A 16,841-nucleotide genomic window follows, 5' to 3' on the forward strand; every position below is an offset into this window, starting at 1 on the left:
GCACACATAATTCAGAATTAGTTTTTAGGCAGATAGTGACCTAGTTTGTAGTTCAAATGCTTGTTCGCATATACAAGTATTCTTTGGCTATGACATGTGCGTTCACATGTTGAATCCACTGTTTGTATCCAGCTTTAACTTTGTGGCTCCTGATTTAGCTCAATTTAAAAAAAAAAAAAAGTAGGCAAACTAAAAAATTAAATAAACAATTGTATTTCATCTTTTAGTTTCATGTGTACGCATTTCTGTGTTTCTCCAAAAGGTAAAGTAGAATGTTCTGTCAAGATAAGCAGTTAACGTATCAATTCATGTGTGATTAGAATCTGGTTCTTTGTAGTTTGATACCTTGATATTTGAAAGAAAATTAATTCATTTCTTTTTCTATCCTCCCTTAGAAGGAATGTTAGAAGAGCTACATTTTAAAACTGTATACATATAAACAGGGCACAATTATTAGATGCTTATGATAGTGATATGACTTCCAAATATTTTAAATATGTTTAGGATTTCATTTTCACATTTTATAGCACTTGGCTATTACTTTTTGATGGTTTGTTTGTTTGAGATTGTCCTTTACTATTGATTCTCAAGATTTTTTAAAGGTGAGTCGAGCCAACTTTCTTAAATTTGAGTGATTTCAGTTCCTAATCTGCTTTATAGAACTCATGTTAAAGAAACAAAATTAATTTAAGAAGACGGCATTGTTTTTCCAGAGAAACTTTCTACTTTTGAACAGATCCTTTGGTTGTGAGGGCTTTTACCTTTGTGTGGAAAATGAGTTACAATATTTTTTCTATGACGCTCATTAGGTAAGGTTCTCCACTGTCTTGAAGATTTAGTCATTTACCTCAATGTGAGATGGGTATAAAATGATTATATTTTCATTTAGTAACCTTTACATTCATGTAAATGATCACACAGATGCAAGACTGTGAAGAATTAGGCTAATAAATTTAATTTTAATATCCTTCCAAGAATAGCAAGCTGATACTTAGTTACTACTATTTGACTTTTATAACACAATATATGATTGTTGGTGTGATGCTATGTGTTTTGTTTTTTACATTTAAAGGCTAAATCTTGCCATTTGACTTCAATGGGAACCCTTATATATACATCTCAGAGCAAAATTTGGCCCAAAGTATTACAACAAATAAAGGAATGCAGTTCCTTTCCATCTGTGTAGTGCTTCATAAAGATTATTCTAACTCACTTTGGTGACAGTCTTGCCATTATTTACCTGTTCTTTATGTTTTTGAAGATGTTCACAGTGCAGCTGCATCTTGGAGAGCAGACATGGGAAGCAGAAGGGAGCAGTATTAAAAAGGCTCAACATGCTGCTGCTAGCAAAGCATTGAACAAAACGACTCTTCCCAAACCAACTCCCAGGCCACCCAAAAATAACATTAATAATAACCCAGGTATGTTCCTTATTTGTCTCCTTTCAAATAATGAATCTTCTTGTTTGTCAGAAGACAGCAGGCTTAGATGGTTTACAGAGAATTTTATATTAGGCATAAGTAAAACTGGAAGGTAAGGTAATGTTATACTATTAAAAACTTTACTATTAGAATGCATGGTAATTCTTTTTAGCTGCTATAGCAGAATCTGCTTAACTGCATGTGAATACATTTACTTCTGCAAAGCTCAGCTCTGAGGGTAAAAGTACAAGTCAATTTATGTGGTCAATAGTATGCAAGCACAAAAAGGAAACAGATTGAACAAATCATCTTTACGTTAGTAAGAATATCGAACCTGGCAAATTAATATTTTGACACTTTTTTCAGGGAAAGTGCCAAATTCTACACAAGTTACTCCATGTGCAATGCCACTGAAGGCGAAAGTAGAAATCAGGGTGGAATTTGGCACAAAAACCTCAGTACTTAATTGCCTGCCTAATCAATTTTCCTTTGTAGCAACCTAAATGATTTTTTCCAGCTAGTTCTGCAAACTTATTCGATTAATCAGAAGGACATTTGTGGAGACATGTGACCCTCATCTAGAGATGTTACATGCATGTGGAATACTGCATGAAAAATATGCTGGTGTAGGTGAGAAAATAAAATACAGACATAGGAAATGTATCACTCAGTGCATATGAATCTCAATTAGTCACACACAATGACTTATTCTTGTCTGAAAAAAAGTAATTAATGAAATGGGAAAAGATACCTTTATTTCTTTTGAGATTTTTCCTCATTACTTTCTCTCAACCACTTTCAAAAGGATTCACTTGACACTAACCGTCTTTTTGACTAAGGAGGGCTAGACAAACTTTTCTCCAGATCCCATCAATAATGGCCTGAGCCTTGGAAGAAGGAATTGTTTGTGAATAATGTAAAGTTTTCTTTTCTATCTTCCATTCCCTTAGGCCTGAGCCTATACTCCTAGAACTCTTCCAGACCCTGCTGGCTTGGGGCTTGATCCTGTTTCCACTGAAGTCAATTGGACTTCTGCTGTTTATTTCAGCAGAAACAGGTGCAGGACCCTGGGAAGGAGGGCCTTGTATTTGGCTGTTGGTGTGGCAGCATATTACATGGGCAGTAGGAGTTCTGGACAAGTCTTCTTTTTATATTTTTAATTGAAAAGTGGATAACAGAAAAAATAAGAAGAATTTCCTTTAAAGCTAAAAAATCTATTGAGTATCTACAGGCATTCATATGACATTTCCTTTAAGACTTTTTATTTCAAAGCACAGGTATCTTCTGATCTAGTGGCTACCATTATTTTTATTCTGTATCTTAATTCATAATCACATAAATTATGCAATCCGTGCAGTCCTTCATTTGAGGGAAAAAAATCAAAATTGTGGCTAGTGATAGTTTTGCCTGAGTACTGCATAAAACCTGTAGCAATGCCACATAAAACTTGAATAACTAGTATATACTTACAACAATTATTGATCTTCTGGGTCTGGATTAATGTGCATATTATATGATTATAATTTTAGGTAATGGAATAGATCTATTTAAACTCATTTTGGATTTTTCTTCTCACAGTAGGAGTGGGATATATCTTGGTTTATAATTTGCTAGTAAAATTTCCTCTCAAATAAATAACAAGACAATTATATTAAATGATTTGACTCCTCTGATGGATTTGCTTTTTAAATAAGGTGTTTTATGATGGGTTGCAGGCTCATATTTGAAAGTTTGGTTAATAAATAATTGCAAACAGCAAGAAACTTATGAACTGGAAACTAATTTATTAAAATTGAAGTTTTTAATTTTAATATCAGAGGGGTAGCCGTGTAAGTTTGAATCTGCAAAAGCGGTGAGGAGTCCTGTGGCACCTTATAGACTAACTGAAGTGTAGGTGCATAAGCTTTTGTGGGCAAAGACCCACATGCATCTGACGAAGTGGGTCTTTGCCCACGAAAGCTTATGCTCCTACACTTCAGTAAGTCTATAAGGTGCCACAGGACTCCTCGACGCTTTAATTTTAATGTTAGTTATGTGTTTAACCTCTCATCTGTTGAAACTAAATCATTTAGTCCTGACTTCTGTCACATTGTTATTAAATGACTACAGTAATCTATGAATCTCTGGGTCTGGGAATCTCTGGTCTGGCAACATCTGTAGATAGGACCACAGATGTTGCTGGACCAGGGAACCCTTGGACCAGAGAGCCTTAGGAGCCCGGTGATAGAGAGCAGAGCCAAGAGTTGATAGCTGACAGCCCGGAGGCAGTGGAGCCCAGGGTCTGTGGAGTCCCAGTGGTCCTGGGGCAGCATAGCCTGGGGGCAGCAGAGCCTTGGTGATAGTGGAACTGCAGTAATCCAGAGCCGCAGCAGAGCCCCAGCGGCAGTGGAGCCCTGGCAGGGCAGCAGAGCCTGGCTTGGTCTGCTGATGGACCCTGGGGAAGCCTTGAGTCTGTCAGCAGAGGGGCAGAATTGACCTCCCCTGGTCTGGCAAACTCCCTCCTTCAGGACCGGTCAGGTCACAATGGTGCCGGACCAGAGAGGTCCAACCTGTACAGGTATCTTGTTTCAGTAGCTGTAAACATGTATAAGATTTTTGGTTTTCATCTTTTTATTTAATGACATCTAGAAGAAAGAGACGTTCTTTTATTGGTACTAATTTGAAAAAGTTTCATAATATTTTACAGGCATTCTTGTGATTGTTCAAATCCGACTAACCAATTTGATCACAGTAATCTCATTTGGACAAAGTTGTTTGATGAAATTCCAAGAGGATACATGAAAATGTCTATTTAAGTGCTTGTTCACATTCAGTGATTAAAGTTGGATCTGTACCTCCATTTTATACTGAAATTTGATGCAGCTTTTTAGTCACTGCTTTTTTAGTTTTGCTGTCTTATATGTAGTCTTATTTTTTACAGGCAGTATAACACCAACAGTGGAGCTGAATGGTCTTGCTATGAAAAGGGGAGAGCCTGCCATCTATAGACCACTAGATCCAAAGCCAATCCCAAACTATAGAGCAAATTATAACTTCCGGGGCATGTACAATCAGAGGTTTGTATGTTTTCTGTTGTTTGCTGTTCCTTCTCTTTTGCTTAAATAGATACCAAATTTCCTTAAATTTTATAGACTAGTGCAATGTAAATAAAATTCTTAGCAAGTAGAGGATAAGAATTGCAGCTTAGAAACACTTACTTATTAGCAATACATGTTTAAAATGACAAATGCCCAAGGATATCAAGGGGACCAAAGCATGGGTAAAATTTGTAATGATTTTTGTTAAATGTAGATTGGAACTAGAATTCCATCTGTACTGGAGAGCCATGAATCAGATTGTTAACTCGCTATAAAAGTGTTGCTTATCATTGCTGATATCTTAGCTGTTGTAGGATTGCTTTGAATGTGAAAAACTCCCCTTTCTCTTGGAGGCAGATAAGATTGGGAGGGCTCCATCTGAAAAGTTACCATGCTGTGGAGCTATCCTCCCATCTCCAGTAGATGTTTATAGCTTTCTTCAGGCACAAGTATCTCAGTTCTTCAATTCACAAATGCTGCTACCTGATAACTTTTGATTTATTAATAATAACTTTATTCTACATTTTAAAATCCTCTAATCTAATTCCTCCTTATATGGAATAATTTCTGCTAATGATAGGAAGGACCCCATAGCAACCATTGTTTCAGAGTAATGGTTTTCTTTTTTGAGCTACTCTGTCCATTTTTAGGAGACTTGTAAAAGTTAAATGGGTGGCAACAAAGTAAGCATCCTAATACTTCCTTGTCTGGATATAATGAGAGACTTAATAGTTCATTAAAGTTAGTATTTAGAGCTAAACTTAAAAAAAGATTACTTTCTGTCGTTTAGCTGGACCTCAGATGCACGGAGTCCCTATTCCTTTTCAATCTTCTTTACTTCAAAGGAATTGCATCATACCTACTCTCTTTATGGATAAAAGGTGTTGAAGGTTTGGTTAACGTTTCTAACTTATCCAAAGGAATTCTCTCTCCTCTTTGTATCCAAAGTGATACAAAGCACTTCTTTGGTTAAGTGTGGTGCCTATCATGTTCTCAATCACTGCTTGGGTACAGTCTACTGTAGCATGTCCTGCTTTTGCTAAATGATTGTATTGTCTGAAATTATTTTTTTATTAATACTTTTATTCAGTCTTTTAGTACTCTTATAATTACTTCAGCTTAGAAAAGAGGAGACTAAAAGGGGATATGATAGATATCTATAAAATCATGAATGATATGGAAAAAGTGAATAAGGAAAAATTATTCACTTGTTCCCATAATATAAGAACTTGGGGTCAGCAAATGAAATTAATAGGTAGAAGGTTTAAAACAAAAGAAAGTTTTTTTTTCTTCATGCAGTGCGCACACAACCTGTAGAACTCCTTGCCAGAGGATGTTGTGAAGACCAGGAATTTAACAGGGTTAGAAAAAGAACTAGATAAATTCATGGAGGCTATGTCCATCAATGGCTATTTGTCAGGATGGGTAGGAATGGTGTCCCTAGCATCTGTTTGTCAGAGGCTGGAAATGGATGACAGGAGAGGGATCACTTGATGATTGCCTGCTGTGTCCATGCTCTTGGGCATCTGGCATTGGCCACTGTTGGAAGACAGGATACTGGACTAGTCTGACCCAGTATGGCCGTTCTTATGTTACTAAAAATAGCAATAAAAATTACTTTTGCTGACAAAAATTATCTAGACTAGGAATTAAGTTTAATGCAGGGAAAAAATCTAGAATATGGAATTGTAGAGTGTTTTCTTCTGATGTAGTGCAACGAAAACCACTCAAGATAGTACAGCTCATAACAATTATTACTGTATAAAAAAGTGTTGCATAAAGTAGTTTTATTTCTCTACTCAGGAAACTCATTGAAATGTCACAGATTTCATTCAGGCAACACTTGTCCTAATTCAGATTTTTGAAATAAATCCATGATTGACCCTATACTTTTTTTTTTTTTATCCAGAAGAACACCTTTGCACAAACTTTAATTTACCTTTCCATTTAGAGATTTGTGTTTTACTTAGGACTTCTCCCTTGGAGCCTCACGTTCCTTCTGTTGGCTCCTGCTGTGAAATCATAATTCTGGATTGGTGATGACATGCTATTTTTGTAAAATTGTTATGAGAAAATCAGTAATAAACCTTCGGCCTCTGACAATCCTACAGTCCTTATTTAGACAAAACTCCTAGTGACTTCAGCAGAAATTTGACCTCAGAATTTGACACTTACATATATGAGGAAAAGATGGGATGTGAAGGGAGGTAAACCTCTGTTTAAGCATAGGTGTTTTTTGCCTAGATAGATTAGGACTATGTGCCTGTGTGGTATTAGAACCCTCCGTACGTGGGATACCTGGTTGCTTACTCCCCCAGAGCAGACGGCAGAGAGTGATGGCAATTACATGGAGCCTTTGCTTCTCCTTAGGTTTTGCTCACTGAACTGAGTAGTTGCACCAACTTAGGGGAGAGATAGTAGTTTGCTGTGGGTCAGCTGCAAATTACTACACCCCACCTTCCGACATAAGGAGGAAGTGAGGGGGAGGGGAGGATTGTGACTCAGAAACAGTGTCTTTAAATTACAATGCCTACAGAGGTTACTCCTAAATAGGAACTGCTTATTGCACACCTGCTTGCCCAGAGTGGTGCTCTGAGTTAGCCCTTTGATAACAAGCAAAGGTCCCACAGGAAACTGTGATATACATGTTACAATAACATAATTATAATTTATTATTACAGTAAGTTGTATATTATACTGTTTCTATCATTAAAGACCTGCTGTACCGTAAGTTTTTGTATTATGTATTCTCTGCCAGGTTTTTAGCAGTAGGATCATAGAACATAAATGTTACTGGAGAGCCAAAATAAACATGAACATTATAATATGTATTATTTAAATTTTTAACATCTGAAAAGTAAGTTAGTTAATATTTATAGTAGGAATACAGTGATTATAATGACTGCAGTATTTTTCAGTTGTGCTAGTGCTGTTTGAATTCTTTGTCCACTTCTGGTATTCACAATTCATGGTTGATAAATTGGAGAGGGTTCATCAAAGAGACATGAGAATGATTCAAAGATTAGAAAACATGCCTCATATTGATAGACTCAAAGAGCTCAATCTGTTCAACAAAGAGAATGGTGTGGGTAACTTGATCACAGTCTGTAAGTATCTACACGTGGAACTAAAATTTGTTAGTAAAGGGCTCTTCAGTAGCAGACAAAAGTATAGTACGATCAAATGGCTACCAGTCAGAGCAATACAAATTCAGACTAGGAATAAGGTGCACATTTGTAACAGTGAAGGTTTGAACAGTTTACCAAAGGTTGTGGTGGATTCTCTATCACTAGAAATTTTTAAAATCAAGATTGAATGTTTTCTAAAAGATTTGCTCTAGACCAAACAGGAATTAATTCAGGGGACTCCAATGGCCTGTATAATATGGAAGGTCAGACTGGATGATAACAACAGTTCCTTCTGGCATTATAACCTATGTGGGCTGTTTCATGGCCCAAACCCAGATGTCTACACAGCAATGAAACAAACCTACAGCCCAAACCCCACATGGGTTGGGTGGCATGAGCTAGCAGTGGGTTTTTCTTTGATATGTAGATATTTTCTTAGGCTATGTCTATATTAAACAGAGGATAGATGCTGTGACAGTTGATCTTCCGGTGTTCGATTTAGCGCTTCTAGTAAAGGCATCCCTATTGACTCTGGTACTCTTCACTGTCACGAGGAATAAGGGAAGTTGACCTGAGCTTTTGCTCCTGTCAACCTTCCTCTGTGGAGATGGCACCAAAGTTTAAATTAAGGTAAGTCGACTCAAGCTGTGCAATTAACATAGCTGGAGTTGTGTATCTTAATTCAAACGTCCGCATAAGTATATACCTGATCTTAGCAATTAGCTCCAAGAGTTTCATCATGAAGGCAAAGAGTCCTGCAACATTAAGAACATAAGAACGGCCATACTGGGTCAGACCAAAGGTCCATCTAGCCCAGTAGCCTGTCTGATGACAGTGGCCAATACCAGATGCCCCAGAGGGAGAGATCACAACAGGTAATCCTCAAGTGACCCCTCCCCTGTCACCCACCTCCAGAGAAACACAGTCAAGGGACACCATTCCTACCTATCCTGGCTAATAGCCATTGATGGATCTAACCTCCATGAATCTATCTAGCTCTTTTTTAACCCTGTTAAAGTTCTAGCCTTCACTGCATCCTCTGGTAAGGAATTCCACAGGTTGACTGTGCTCTGAGTGAAGAAAAACTTCCTTTTGTTTGTTTTAAACCTGCTTCCTATTAATTTCATTTGGTGACACCATATTATATTATGGGAATAAGTAAATAACTTTTCCTTATTCATTTTTCCCATACCAGTCATGATTTTATAGACCTCTATCATATTCTTTTCTAAGCTGAAAAGTGCAAGTCTTTTTAATCCCTCTTCATATGGGACCTGTTCCAAACTCCTAATAATTTTTGTTGCCTTTTTCTGAACCTTGTCTAATGCCAATATATCTTTTTGGAGATGAGGCGAACACATCTGTATGCATTATTCAAGATGTGGGTGTACCATGGTTTTATATAGAGGCAATGAGATATTCTCGGTCTTATTCTCTATTCCTTTTTTTATGACTCTTAACATTCTGTTTGCTTTTTTCACTGCCGCTGCACACTGAGTGGGTGTTTTCAGAAAACTATCCACAAGGACTCCCAAGATCTCTCTCTTGAGTAGTTGTAGACAAATTAGTCCCTATCATATTGCATATATAGTTGGGATTATTTTTTCCAATGTGCATTACTTTACATTTATCAACATTAAATTTCATTTGCCATTTTGTTGCCTAATCATTTAGTTTGGTGAGATCTTTTTGAAGCTCTTCATAGTCTGCTTTGGTCTTAACTGTATTGAGCAGTTTGGCATCATCACTCTACCCTTTTTTCTAGATCATTTATAAATCAATTCATAGGATGGGTCCCAGGACCCCACTAGTTACCTCTCTCCACTCAGAAAACTTACCATTTATTTCTACCCTTTTTTCCTGTCTTTTAACCAGTTATCAGTCCATGAAAGGACCTTCCCTCTTATCCCATGACAACATACTTTACTTAAGAGCCTTTGGTGAGGGACCTTGTCAAATGCTTTATGGAATTCTAAGTATACTATATCCACTGGATCCCCCTTGTCCACATGTTTTTTGACCCCCTTAAATAACTCTAAGATTCATTTTGAGAAGTCTTACATGGGTTGTCTTTAGAATTTCCACATCTAAAGTAGTATCCACAAGTTTCGAGATAGTGAAATGTTTATCTATTTGTGGTGATAAAATAGAAATCTTAAAAACTCTCAGGGAGAATACTTTGCTCTCAGTTTAGGTAGCTAAGTTACCACGTTTGCTATATCCCCTTCCAATAGCTTTCATTTAATTGCGAAAGTTTCACATTGTTTAAAGAGAGGGTTTTATAATCAAGATAAAAACCTCTCCTAGCATTTGTAATGTCACCAATTTTATAGATGGTAGCTTTTAGGATTCATTTTCGAGCTTTTGAAGAGTTTTGCAGTAACTAGCCTTTTTACCCCAAACAATATACAGTACTGTATGATGTATACAAAAAAACAGTGATGATAATCTTGCATGTATATAGTTCTCTTTATCTGAATGGATCCCAGAGAGCTTTATATACTTTAAATGAAGGAGAATAAGCCCTTATGCTTTCAGTCATATTCTGTTTGTTCCTCAAATGAATTTTCCTTCTCATAAACAAATTAATTTTTACAAAGTTCTTGGGGATTTCATTGTTAGCAGACATGAAGTCTGCTCAAACACTGATGTCACCTTTGTACACTTAGGATATTTGAGGGCCCATTTGTTGTTATTTTGTGAGCTATTGACACAGGCTGTTCATGGCCAAAAAATTAGCATGCTTCTTTTCATGTCTGGTAAAATATTAATTATTTGTATCAAGAGAATGTGGCTATATTTGAGTGAACTTTTATGAGCATCACAGTGCTGTGTGCTTGTAAGTGTTCTGTGTGAGGTACAAGGGTAAATGAATGGAAATTTATGTTTTTATCTTAGGTTTTATTGTTATTTGGTACAATTAAATAGAATTGGCAAACAGTTCAGAAAAGACCAAGGACTGGAATAGCAGATCAGGACTGAGGAACATTGGCAGAGTTGTGTGATGAAACTTAAACACACCTGGTCAGGCTATATCTCTCTCCTGCCAGTCTGTTATTCCCCCCCCCCCCACCTCCTATGCTCCTGCTCCCATTATATGAGCACCCAGTTCATTTACAGAATTTAAAAAATCAAAACCATAATTATTCAATCAAATGAAAGCCATGAAAAATAAAACAAGATCTGTCTGAGTTCCAGCTATATAGAGTTGTCCAGCTTCCCCCTAAATGTATATGTCTCCATTTGCTTAACTTTTAATATCATAATGTGTTGTTTTCAATTACAGTTGAAAAGAATCCACCTTGAAGTGTGTGTTCCAGTAGTTTCAATGACAGAAAGTCTGTAAAATGGCAAAAGAGATTTGATATCTTACAAATGCATCAAATCGCATGCTTTTAGACAAGAAATAAAAGCTGCTGGAAACTGGACACCTGCTTTTGATGTTGTAGTTCTGCAAATCCTTGTCAAAGGGATCACAGAGTACACTCCCTCATCATTTGAAAGAGTGCCTAAATGATTTGCTTATAATATACATTTCCTTAAAACTGTCTTACCACAGTACAAGGAGCTTAAAAACCTTAAAAGAAAACTTTGGAAACCAAAAAAACGTGTGAAGTATAGAAACAAAGAGAAAGGAAAATAGTGGGTGGATAAAAGCATAAAATGAAAATAATTTCAGCAGCACTAGTTTAGTTATCAAGAATTTTATGTGATGCCACTGCCTTGTGTGTATATGTCACACAATTGGTATATATTTTATTTAACATGCCCCTTTGACAGCTTTGCCTACACTTTGCATTTTCATCTACTCCCCTTGGGACTACTTCCTTCTGTATTTATATCACATATTGAAGACTAAGTGGCATATTGGTACTACCTTTGTATAGGTACAGTAGATGGCAGAGGGTACTAGGAGCCTTCCTCCTTGCCCAGCTCTCTACCTCCACCACCACTGCACTCTCTTACTTCCCCCTGAACTCAAGGACTGCTCCTAGATGTTGCCAGTTTCAGTGTATCTCCAATGCGGCAGGGTGGAGGTATAATTCTGCCACGGTAGATTTAATTAGAGAGAAGATCTGGTTAGTAGATTTAAATAGAGAGAAACGATTATATTGTGTAAAATAAATTATATCTTCTAGAGCATTATAACTTTATAGTGTAAGAATGGAAGATGTATTACAAGGGTGTGTCTTGCACAGCCCTGCAGTTAAAGACTATTCTATTGTATATTTCCAAGGGGACAATGCTAAGGCCAAGTGTGCTTTCTGAATTTTGGCATCACTAGACTTTTAAATGTTTAGCAATGCAACCATACTGCCTCCCTTATCCTGCCTTCTCGAACCCACCACTCTGTGCTCCCTAGGCAAATGCCCTGTTCCTTAAGCCCCTCTAGAGCCCATCCCACCTCCCTAACTTCAGCAGGTCCCTTATCTTGCCTTCCTAATGCAGGAGCCAGATCCATCCCTGGGACAGCTGGGATGGAGTTCAGCCAGCTTTATTTATTCGATGCAAATTTTATAAATGTAAGTAAAAAAAGGGACAAGAAAATCAGAATAGAATAACGAAATGCAATAAGCCATGTTGTCAAATGTGGTTGCATTTCAGGAAACTATTTAAATCTACCTAGATCATTTTATCCACAAATAGCCCACAAAAGAGTATGCACTGTCATATAGTTACCTGGTTAGCATACACAGGATGAAATCCATTCACTTAAGAGGTCCTTCACCCAGCTTTCAAGCGCATCACTTTAACCTTCAGGGGAATTGGTGTGGCTGTAGGGATGTCTTCTGCATGCCATGAAAGGGACTTCATTTGAACCCTGAATAGAAGTGATGGATAAGGAACAGCTCCGTAATAATTCATGAATACTGTATGTTGTCCTATTTATTGATTTGTGCATGACAGTACTGATTTAACTCAACAGTAGTCTGTTTGGAAAAATAGACAGGAAGGAATAGAATGGTACAAGGTAAACCACCTATCAGCTTAAGAGTTGTTAAGGGATAGTGGCAGGACGATTTGCATGATTTTGCCTCCTGCCCTGCTAACTTACAAAAATGGTTTGGACCAGGACACAAAAAAGCCTATGAACACTAAATGGAATTACTCTGGAAGAATGAATAAGGAACCTTCCCTCAAGAGCGGGAGAGGACTTGTTAGAGGAATTAGACTGAGATGCGGGTACTTCCCTGGGGTGTCGGAACAAAAGTAGGCCTGCTTAAGTCATATCATAGTATTTTAGGGCTTTAGGTAAGAAGGATATATGTTTCTTTTTTTCTTTAATACTTTTTTCCTAATGCTAAATGAATGCTTTGTCGGATCACAATATATACCAATCACAAACTCCTGACTGGAAGAACTGCAGGTGCTTGAACAAAGACCCGCTGATTAAAAATGGATGGGTGCTGTAGCTAGCACCCAGACTAATTGTGAGGGAGCCTACTGCAGATGGAATAAAGGCACAAGGCCTAAGACCTGAGGAGATGCAATGAGAGAGGCCACAGAGGTACAGTTAGTCCTGCAATCATGATGATAGGCCAGTGCAAAATGGAACAGAAGTGACAGTCACTGGATAGTCCAGTCTTGTACAAGTGCAAGAGACAGGTTGGAATAATTACACTTTCACCAAGAATAGCTGTCATGGAGAGTATATAAGTGCAATTTTTTGTGAACATACATGTTCACTGATGTTGTGACATGTTTTCCCTGTTAGTGTCATGAGTCCTATGGAAGAGAAGACAGATGATGATAAAGATGCCATTGATGTTACTGAACAATAATGTAGGCCTTTCTATTTACTTAGTATTAACATGCTGAAAAATATTTTCTGGACACTTTAACCTCCTTACCTTTCCCCTTTAGTCAATGGCATTTTAATGGTAAACGAGAAAGCTATGTGGAAGTAACAATTAGAGGTTGGATTGTAATAGGTTATATACCTGTAATTATGGAATTGCTATTCTATATTCTGCGCCAGTGCAATGATCCAACATACTTCCTGTGGAAGGATTTAGAATGACAACAGGGTTTACCTTTTGGATGGGCCAAGAGAAACTAGATGTGTTTTAGAAGTGATGCTCTTGGTGTCTTTGGAGAGAGGAGTATTAAACTGGCCTCCTAGTATTGATGTAAGCCAGATGACAAAGTGGTATAGGCTGCATCCTGTACAAGAGGTGAAGTGGATTTGAGAGTGCTAAAAGTTAAAGGAGGACATAATGACCTTACCTATGGAGAGTTAGGAGATAGATGATTCAAATTAACAATTCAGTAAGGCATCTAGAAGTATTACTTTTAGACCACTAGAGGGCAGTATGAATGTATCTGTTAGTACATGGATTTCACTGCAGAAGCACTATCCAAGGGTCTTTTTTGCTATAGTATTATAAGTTTTCATTACTTTTCGTATAATTTCATAATCATCGCATACAGTAGTTAAAATAGGTTTGCTACTGTATTTCTTTAGTTTCCCCTTTTAATAAATGAGCCTGTAATGCAGTAATTTCAATACAAGTTGGACCTCACTGGTCTGGCACCCTCGGGACCTCACTGGTTTTGCCAGACCAGGGATGGTCCCTCACCTCATGGCCTGTGTTGCCACTGGGCTAGGGATACAGCCTGCCTCTACTGCTCCCCCAGACACCTGGGGCTTTCTAGATGCCATTGCTGGGGCGAGAGTGCCAAAGCTGGAGCTGTGAGCCAGGGCAGAGCTCTGCAGCTGCCTGGCTCCGGGGCAGGAGTCAGAGCTCCATGGCTGGGGCCAGGGCCAGAGCTTCTTGGCTGCCTCTAGGACTGGGGCTGGAGCTCCCAGGCTGCTGACACCAGAATGGGGCTGGGCCCGGGGCTTGGGCTGACGCTCCGCAGCTGGGGTTTTGGGGCCAGAGCTCCCGGGCTGCAGCTGGAGTCAGAGCTCCCTGGCTGTGGCCAAGGCTCCACAGCCACTGCCGGGTTGGAGCTTCCCAGCTCCTGGGGCCAGGGAGCTCCTATGTGGCCAGAATTCTCCACTGGGCTGCCCATCCACCACCTCGATCCCGGACACTAGGCTCCCGGTTGAGTCGTCGGTACCCCCTATGGCGCTCTGTGATCCAGGAACATGTGTGGTCTGTGCCAGACCATGGATGTTGCCACACCGGGGAGTCCTGTTAAGGGAGGTACAACCTGTAATATCGTCTCCCTTTAATTTGAGTCTGATGTTTGTGGAAGCTTCCAGCTTGACAGCAGTAGAAACTGGAATCTTTTGTTTATTCACAGAAAAAGAACAGCACGGGCAGCAGTACTATGAGCTGTCACTTATGTGCCTCAAACCTGACTTGGAGAGGCCTCCTTAAGAAATCAAGACTTGTAATGGACACCATGTCCTTTCCAATCTAGTCATTATTTTCCATTCAAATCCCTGACATCTGACATCAGTGCCAGTTGTGACAGAGTTTTTTGGTGATGTGTATGTTTGTTCTCTTGAAATGGGATAGCAATCTGCAACTCATTTCGTATAGGCAGTTGGACATTACCAAACAAGATAAAAGCCTTCATTTCTAGATCATTCTATATGTTCCAAGGCTGTTCCTCTGAGGAATATTGTCTCCCTTTAATGAAACAACATTTTAAATACACAATCCATTCATATTATGATATGTAATGAATTATTTTGTATTGTTCTTCAGCATACTTCATTGTATTTCTCTGGCCTGTTTGTTTCCATGTTTGCAGTCATCACATGCCTCCCACACAGAGACATTGTTATAAGGAAAGTGTTGAATACAGCTGTGCCAGTGTTTTGCTTTGCTAGTATTTGTTTCTAGGAAAGGAAAAGGGAGAAAATCAGTCCGTTTCCTGTGGTTTAAAATGGCAGAAACATCTGTTTGTCTTAACATTGTTGTCCATAGAGTACAGTGACAAGGGAGACTGCAGGTGATGAGCTTTGCTATTGCCAGTAGCTATCACTAGACAATGGTGATTAGGAGAGGCAGCTGTAGAAAACATTTGCCTAAGTCTGTTTGAAAAAGACAGTGCTTTATGTATTTCAGTAATAAATATTTTGACAGGCAACAGTTAACTGCTATCGTTTATTCAATCCTAAAAAAAAATGCTGAAAAGTGTTTAGGGTCTGAAAACCCAGGTCTTCCTATGGAAATACTTAAACCAAGAAAAGCCATAAAAATTCAGTGTGAAACTCATCATTCTACACTCAGTTCACCCCCTCATAACAAAGCATCACAGTAGTCAAAAAACAGTTAGGCTATGCTTCGTTGATCTGTGTTTTGATACAGTAAGAATGGAATCATTATGATTCATTAGTGCTGTTGCTACCTTACACACACATCAGTGGGATTTTCTGTAGTTTTTATATTATGCATTTAACTTATCCAGTATCAAGAATATACGCAGTATTAAGTATATTTGTATTATTACATTAAAAAGTTAAAGGAATATTATTGAAGTTGAAAAGTCCAATACTTGAAAGTTAAGAAACTACAGATGTATGATTGCCTGGACAACCATAAGTCTGTCCTCATGTGTATCACCCTTGTTTGCTGAACGAGACAGTGGGTGTATGGAGAAGTAGTGTCCAATCATGTAATTAATGTCTGTGGATAACATTTTCACACGTGTGTAGGTGCCATTTTGAAAAATTACTAGGGCTGTCAGTTAATGTGTGTTAACGCCTGTGATTAATATGGGAAAGGATTAACGCATTAATTTTTGTAACACGTTAATCGCAGGCGTTAATGCTGTGCTGCCCCCTTTGAAGTGCCACTTTGGCGCTTGAAAGGAGCAGCACATTAGAAGCTGGGGATCAGCTAAAGTGCCCAGTTGATCCCCGGCGCTGTGCTGCCCCTTTGAAGTGCCACCGCGGTGCTTCAAAGTGGCAGCTCTGCACCTAGCCAGGGTCAGCTGGGGACTCCATCTGATCCCAGGCTCCCACGGTACTGCCCCTTTGAAATGCTGCCACTGCATTTCAAAGGGGCAGCTGCATTGAGCCTGGGGTCAGCTAAGGACTCCAGCTGATCCCGGGCTTCTGCAGCACTGCCCCTTTGAAATGCCGCTGCAGAGTTTCAAAGAGGCAGTGCACGCGATAAATCATGATTTAATTTTTTAATTGCGTGATTAATTGCAATTAATTTTTGTAATCGCTTGATATTCCTAAAAATTATATAGGTGCTTAGGAACCTGGGTGCCTAAATTGTATGTATATTGAAAAATAAATCCACTTTAGT

The 16,841-nt window shown here is 38.5% G+C and overlaps 1 protein-coding gene across 10 annotated transcripts in view; it reads left to right on the forward strand.

Annotated features, from left to right (window-relative positions):
- STAU2 (staufen double-stranded RNA binding protein 2) overlaps positions 1 to 16,841 on the forward strand; it is a 236,649-nt gene that overhangs the window by 21,807 nt on the left and 198,001 nt on the right. For all 10 annotated transcript variants that reach the window (XM_075920513.2, XM_075920512.2, XM_075920516.2 and 7 more), the window contains exons 4-5: positions 1,262 to 1,421; positions 4,342 to 4,477. In XM_075920513.2, coding sequence (XP_075776628.1) covers positions 1,262 to 1,421; positions 4,342 to 4,477 — 296 coding nt within the window. The remainder of the gene's footprint in view (positions 1 to 1,261; positions 1,422 to 4,341; positions 4,478 to 16,841) is intronic.

Source organism: Pelodiscus sinensis, chromosome 2 (genome assembly GCF_052426305.1).
Source record: "Pelodiscus sinensis isolate ZL-2025 chromosome 2, ASM5242630v1, whole genome shotgun sequence".
Lineage (NCBI taxonomy): Eukaryota > Metazoa > Chordata > Testudines > Trionychidae > Pelodiscus > Pelodiscus sinensis.